This window comes from Sinocyclocheilus anshuiensis, unplaced genomic scaffold (assembly GCF_001515605.1).
Source record: "Sinocyclocheilus anshuiensis isolate Anshui unplaced genomic scaffold, SAMN03320099.WGS_v1.1 scaffold245, whole genome shotgun sequence".
NCBI lineage: Eukaryota > Metazoa > Chordata > Actinopteri > Cypriniformes > Cyprinidae > Sinocyclocheilus > Sinocyclocheilus anshuiensis.
The window spans coordinates 1,081,044-1,089,026 of record NW_015536478.1 but is presented as its reverse complement, the minus strand read 5'-3'; the positions used below and the strand labels follow the sequence as shown (position 1 = coordinate 1,089,026).

The following is a 7,983-nucleotide window of genomic DNA, read 5'->3' as shown; positions in this document are numbered from 1 at the left end:
TATGGTGTAATTACTACATTTTCGTGTCGATCCATGTTCATATTTACTGCAAACAATGCGCTGTTACTTTAATTCAGTGCTTGCAGCGCAGCAATAGACTCGGTGTGGAAACGATCTCTGCTCTACTGCAGACGCACCGCTCCTGGAACGCACTGCCGGACCGCAACAGTGTGCAGTGTGAACGCTTTATTAATCCGTTAACATGAGTGCGGAAAAAATACACACCACATACACACTGCAAACGGAGTAATGTGAACCTGGCGTTATGTATGTGCGCTGCGAGTGTGCATATGTGCTCAGTCTCCAGGAGAGCGCACAAGCGCTGAATGGTTTAAACACTGGCAAGAATTAAAAAGAAATGCAATTTATAAACTTTAGTGACGATGTGACACTGCCTCGATTGTGCAAGTGACAATTCCTGTGCCAACTGTGCAGCGTGCAGCTCGCTTATAGTGCAGACGCGATTTGATTTGAAGCCATTTGCGCATTTTGAGAGAAAGAGAGACAAAAATACACACACAAAAAAACCTTAAAACTTTAACCAAAATTAAAATGAAAACAGATAAACAAATAAAAACTAACTCAAAATTTAAACAAAAACTATAATAGCACTACAAATGAAGACTGGCATAATGGCTGCAGGAAATATAGCTTTGCCAGCACAGGAATAAATTAAATTTTAAGATATATTTTAAAAGAAAACAGTTATTTTGACTTGTAATAATATTTCACAATATTAGTGTTTTTACTGTATTTTTGATCAAATAAATACAGCCTTGGTGAACAGAACAGACTTCTTTCAAAAACATAAAAAAAAAACATTTATCTCAAAGCTTTGAATGGTAGTGTATATAAATAAATAAGGATTTCATGCATATTTCACAAAAGTACGAGCAGAACTGACTTGGACTCTTCTCCTCCACAAGGTCACAGGCACACAGCAGATCCGAGTCGATGGAGATTGGCTTCTGTCGGATCCAGAACTTTGTGCTTGTCTTCTGATTTGTGACAGGATCTATCTCCACCTTTTCACCAGAAATTCCTGGAAAAGTGAGAAGGTTTTATCTTAAAAATCACTTACAGATAAATCTCAACTGTCAGTTTTTATCAAAAGAGTTGTCGTCCAGGTTTTAAAGATGAACAGGTGTGTGGGTTTATTTTCCGTTATTTAAATATGAAAGGAGAACCGACCGAGACTGACACTGATTCTGTAGCAAACGCTGTGAGAGAGGGGGGTCTGGAATATTATTACAGGTCTATCTCAGAAGCACACACACAGTCTATCCATAATGGATGTGACAGCTGTCAATCTTTCACGTGACTTAAAAAAAATAGCATGCAAACATCAGTGTGCCAGAAAAAAATTCCAGTCTGTCAATCGCAGTGAAATTCCTAAAGAGATTCCCTGGCTCACACAGGCTTCCTGTGCCTGGAGCGCTGCTGTAATTGGGATGGAGCTGTGACTGGAGCAACTGTCAAGTGTGCTGGAATATTTTTTTTGTGTTTTCACAAAACAGTACTGTCTTTGATCTGAGGACCATCTGCCAAACCTTTGTTCATGAGTTGAATTGTGCGCTTTGAGAGGTGGAGAAACTGAGAAGTCAGAAGTAAGCGAGAACTGGAGAGACTTTCTCAAGGAATTTCTCATTGTTAGACTTCCATATAGTATTTTGTGCCAAACTAAACTATACCATATAATACAATAATATGTATAAAATTGTACATATACATGTATATTACAAAAATATATAAATATAAATTATATACTTTTCTGTATTCCAATAGTATCATAGAAATTACTATTTATATAACTATAAAACACACACACATACATGTATATATATTATATATATAAATATAAATAATAAACAAAAAATAAATACAATCTTTCATATTATAAGAGCTATTTAAAAATTATAAAATGTATATAAATACATAGTAATTTATATATTATACTAAATTATAGTATTTTGTTAATACTATACTATATTAATATTACACTACATTTATGTATGATTAAAAGAAAATTTTAGCATGCCACGTTAAAATGTTTTTGTATTTTTATTAGTATTTTTAAAATCAGTAAATGCATATTTATTTATATAACATATAATTTAACTAATACTATATAATACTTGTTAATACTATACAATAATAATATTTACTATACATTAATGTGACTGAAACAAAATTTGAATGGCTTGTTAAAATATTATTGTTTTTTAATTTGCATTTTTATTTTATTTTATTATTTTACAACAGTGGCATACTTTCCTAAACCATACTTTTAGAATAATAATACGACACAATTACATACTATTATTATATGCTTCTACACTATACAGTATTATGCCATTTCCTACTACTAACACTACAGTAAAGTACTCTAGTTTGTCTCACTGAATCTGAAGAGACAACTCTTGTATTGAATCTGAATGTTGGTCTGTTTTGGCAGAAGTAGAGCCAGATATTTCATCAATGTAAAATACAGAGATCTGGAAACAGTACCTAGCTGCACGTCTGTGGTGAAGCGGAGCTTGTGGATCATGCTGATCTTGAAGGACTTGTAGTGGTGGCTGCTCAACATGTCCTGTACCGTAGTGATGTCTATAGGCGGGTCCTCCTCTGAGCTCTCCTCGCCTCGAGAACCTGCAGATGAAGACGGGACGGGGTGGAGAAGAAGATGTGTGCATTCGGTGTGCATTTGTGCACTTTACATTTAATGTTGCTGCTGTTTTGCAACAACAAATGTGATCAATAAAGTTCATCAATATATCAAAATAATTATGAATGTGAGATGTTCAAAGATCATGTGTTGCAATGGCAGGAACATCAGAAATGTCATCAAAACTCACTGTTTTCTCGGACCAAGCAGAACTCCATGGTTCCCTGGCTCTCCAGCGTACTGTCCAAATCCACCGCCACATTTGGTTCGGTTTGCTTCTCCAGACGATACATGGGACCTGAAACAAATCACACAAGCGCTTGATTTGAGCTGTTAAGAGTCTGGTTTATGGACTGCATTTGCACTCGGCTCACATGATCTACAAAATGCATTCCACGGCACTGGTCGAGCTCAAAGATCATTAAAAGCATAATAATATTCAAAGAGCATGTGTTCATGCCATTAAGCCTTAGCATTTACTTGTTGCAGATACATGAGTAAACCACACATACAACTTAATTGTTATGCATTTTATCAATCATCAAACTATGCAAACTCTCTAAACAAATCATGCCTATATGACCCCTAAGATTTTGACATTCTAATGAGAAATGATTCTAAAACAATCTTCATGTTACATACAAAAATATAAATAATAGATAAAATTACAATAAACAGATAACATATCTTTCTATTGCACTGTACAATCGATCTAGACTGATCGACAAATTAATCTCTTGAACCAGTTCTTTTATTTACTCATTTTCAATCTTTTATTGAGTTTATTGAATCAAATAAACTCACAGCTATCTGCCTGAATAAAAATGATTTACATTTGCATTTATTTATCAAATCAGCATATTAGAATGATTTCTGAAGGATCATGTGACACTGAAGACTGGAACAATGATGCTGAAAATTCAGTTTTGCATCACAGGAATAAATTACATTTGAACATATGTTCAAATAGATAATTATTTTAACTTGCAACAATATTTGAAGAGTTCAGATGCAAAAGCCTTTAAGTGCCATCTGAAATGTTCATCTAAAATGAGCATTTTTCTCAGGCTCCTATGTTTATGTTCAGTTATTTTACTTCAATATCAATGAAAACAACCTATTCATTGCCATTAAAGTGAAATTACTGAACCTACACATAGGAGCCTGATAAAAAAATAAAAATGCTCATTTTAGAAGAAAATTTCAAACAACACTTCATTTCACAATATTACAGTTTTTACTATATTTTTGATCAAATAAATGCAGCCTTGGTGATTTTTCAACAGCAGTATTGTTTTTTCTTTCTTTCTCATAACATGAATCATCTCTACTATACTGACCTCGTATGTACTTTGAACCTCTGAACAGTTTAATACTCTCATATTGAGAGAAGGCAGCCATCATAAATTACTTCAGGATGACCAGAGCCGTTCAAAAACAATCTGTTAGAGATAATGTGCTGGGATTTACAGCTTTAGGCTTCTCTTTATAACGTCGCTTGATTAATATTGCTCAGTGCAAACAATCTAATTTGACTTTTTATTGTACAATCAGATGATAACTACCCATCTAAGACCTAAAGACTGGTCTTCACAGACCTTTCCCTCTCATTTGGAGAGGTTTGTAAAGATAATTCAATAACTACTGCCTTGCAGGAACAATTGATGGCTATAAAACCAAAAGAATGTCAGAAGCAGGGAAAATGACCAGAGGCAGGATCAAGTCTTTCCCTCGTTTTTTCTCCAGAAAAGAAGGGAAAAAAACAATAGAGAGAAGCTGCCAATCTAAATGGGGCAAACACTAAGGGCAATATTTACCCTTTTGCAAATACCGCGGTTTTCCAAAATGTCACCAGAGCCTCCGAAAGCTTACAACCTCTATGGAGAAAGAAATATGTTCATGACAGCCTCCAGCAGCATAATGCGAGATGCATCAGAACACAAATGAAGCCAGCGAGTGAATCAATTCTATACAACAGTTCTGAGCCTGCCGTGTAGGAATCAGACTAGTCGAGTGTATGGAAGAAGGAGAGAGCGCCACTCTGAATCTACGGGAGAAAATCTGAACACTGAAGAGCAGGAGACTGTGACTAATTCAGAAACACACCATCTGACATTTTACAAGCTTTCCTGCGACCCTGCACTGATCTCAATGAGCTGAGAGGTTATTCTTCATCCATTTTATCATCCGTCTGATCACTTAGTAAAGTAACAGCACACCTCTCACCGACAAGACACATGATATCAAATCATATTTAATATTTAGAGTTTACGAATCCCTTGTCACAAGTATGAACAATATTAATAATGAACCATGATTTTAGCAAACATCCCTAAAAATATATTTATAAATGATTTACATTTGTATTATTAATTTATAATTATTTATTTATTTATTCTTAATTCAAAATATATTTTTATTTATAATTTAGACAATAGGGTGTGTATATTGCTGCATTTATTTATTTACAATATATAATCAGGGTTTCTACACATTTTCCATTTTAAAATGTTTTCCAGGTTCAAATTTCCAGACTTCTTTGTAGATTTTTCAAACAATATTTCATAGTGAAAAAACAAATGATTAAGGACGTAATGATACATTTTTTAGAATTCTTTAATGAAGACTACTGCATTTATTTGACATCTTTTGTAACATTACAAATGTATTTACTGCCACTTTTGATAAATTTAATGCATCTTTGCTGAACTAAAGTATTAATTTCTTCAAAACAAAAAAAAATCTTACTGATCCAAAATTCTGAATGGTTGTGTATATAGCAATAATCAGATATAATAAATTCATTTTTATAGAACTAAAAAGATGTGCGGTCACAGGTGTGTGTGTGTATATGAAAGACTTCAGCGATCAGATCTCAGAGCCGTTTTATGATGAATCTTTAATAACCGGAAACCAGACGTACCGTGTGGAGCTACAAATCCAATCATTTTCTGTGCATGTGTGTCATTAAAATATCGAGCCAAGTACTAAATAAAACGGCTGATACTAAATCCACACAAATACAGCAACTGCTGAAAATGTTCATCTTTGTATAATGTCTCAATGCATGCGCCCTAAGCACATAAAGCATAACAGTCACGGTCTGAGCTCATCTGTAGTTCACACACAGGCACACCGACCCCAAACCGCAGCCATCGCCGCCTCCCAAATGTCACCAACATTTACTCTGATAAGACCCACAGGATGCATTCAATCGCGCTTATCTCCCCCAACAGACCCACCGAGCTTCACAAACCCTGAGCCGCTCATAAAACCAGTCATATTTTACAGTGCGCACGCTTTCTAGTGTCCACACGTCCTGTTATATATTCGCTCAATCAAAGCAATACCATTTTTTTTCAATGATTCGACTAATATTTAAATATCAGTACATGCATTTAAATGTTATTTTTAAAAAATCTAAATGAATAAGCATTAAATAAACAAAATTAAATTAATAACAATAAGTAAATAAATAAATAGGCATTTTTTAAATGTAACATTTAATCCGTTAATATGCTTTAATTATATTTTAATATTAATTATACTTTTCATTTATATTCTGAACTTATATATATATATGACTAATATACTTAAATAGATTTTTTTTTAAATAAATATATAATTTATATATGTGTATATGTATGTGTGTGTGTTTAATCAATGTTTATAAGGGTTAATTGGATTTTAATTTATATTTATATTATATTATATATAATCTATTTACGTTTTCATTTTAATCATACTTTATATATTATATTATAATTTATTTTATTTACTTTTTTCCAACTATTAGTATTGTAATTAAAAACTGTCTAAAACTAATGCAATAAACAAACATGTAATTTATAATGTAATATTGCACACACATGAAATATATACATCAAATATTTAATTTAACACAGCATTTAAAAGAAAAAAGGTTTACGTTAGTTTCTTGTTCAGACTAGAAAGGACTAAACTAATACATAAAGGAAAAACAATTGCTCAAAAAAAGAGCAGCTGGTGCAGAAGAGAGTGGACAGAAGATTGGATCGGTCTCTTGTCTCCAGCGGGTAAATAAACAATCAATACTCATCTAAATGCAGATGAGAGCACGGCCCGACTGGACCAACTACCCCATCACATCCACTCAAGATGTCTTCTGAGACACCATCTCAGACTAAAAGAGAAACAATCACCTGCAAGATGGGATGCTGGACTGGGACGGGGCAATGGCTCACTGCCCGCGGGGCAATTCTGTAGGTTTATTTCCCATTAAATTCCCTCTGAGGGCTCTCTTGGGCTGCTGTCAAATCAATCCGTCTCTGATGAGGCTGTGCATCAAACACAAGTACTCTCAAACCACTGGAACTAAAGATGCTATTATAACTGAGTGTGCTCATACTTTTAAGAGCAAGCAGATATTTCTCTTTCTCTTTTTGAGGCATGTCTAAGATGTCACAAATCCGAAAAGAGAAACACTGGGTTTGTTTGTTTGTCCCAGAGACTGAGCCGCATGAGAGGACTGAGCTGGCTATTCCTCTGATACCTTTAAAAAGACAAAGAAACACGGATCTCACAGAGTCGGAGTATTTGTTTTTCTCTTATACTCCCCATCTTTGTTGTTTCTGGAAAAGCTGTCAAAATACTTGCATGGTTTTTGCAGAAAGAGATGCCAATAGATTGCGTTTTACAACCCAAAATAGCTTCCGAAACAAGCTCACATTAGGCTATTTGTGAATTTCAAAGTGCTAAATGGTTTGAAGTGAAAGCAAAAGCCACTGTGATGGATTATCTTTAAAATTACTACAAACAGTTCAGTTGTACTAAAATAGCACATATTGTTGTCACGTGTGAGGAAAGTAACAGAAATATTGAGACTTGACGATAGAAAAAAAGCATGTTTAAAATAACATCTGCAAATCGAACATAAGAACTTCACAAGACGGCTTAATATATCATTTTTAAATATGTTAAAATAGTTCAAAATATGACAAAACATGACAAAACCTGCATAAACGAGGGAATTTTAAAAGTATGATTTCTAGACTTGGAAAAGTCATGGAAAATAATATAATATATTATAATATAATAATCAATTAATTTGACATTAAAATAATTATAATAATTCAAATATTTTAATAATTAACATGATATAATTTAATAAATAATATAATAATTATAATAATTTAAATAAAAAAAAAATTAAAAAAAAAGTATTTACTACAAATGTTTTAAATATATATAAAAAATGTAGAAAAAACATTCTGTAAAAAGAAATTATTATTAAATAAACAATTTGAATGTAATTTATACAATAACAATTAAACATTACA

The 7,983-nt window shown here is 33.1% G+C and overlaps 1 protein-coding gene across 3 annotated transcripts in view; it reads right to left on the bottom strand.

The window, feature by feature from the left end:
• Positions 1–7,983, bottom strand: part of LOC107666372 (MAPK associated protein 1) — a 36,503-nt gene that overhangs the window by 4,445 nt on the left and 24,075 nt on the right. For 2 of the 3 annotated variants that reach the window (XM_016457668.1, XM_016457841.1), the window contains 3 exons: positions 2,856–2,963; positions 2,509–2,649; positions 905–1,042 (listed from right to left, as the gene is read on the bottom strand). In XM_016457668.1, the coding sequence (XP_016313154.1) occupies positions 905–1,042; positions 2,509–2,649; positions 2,856–2,963 (387 nt within the window). The remainder of the gene's footprint in view (positions 1–904; positions 1,043–2,508; positions 2,650–2,855; positions 2,964–7,983) is intronic. The other variant, XM_016457757.1, reaches the window with a different exon arrangement.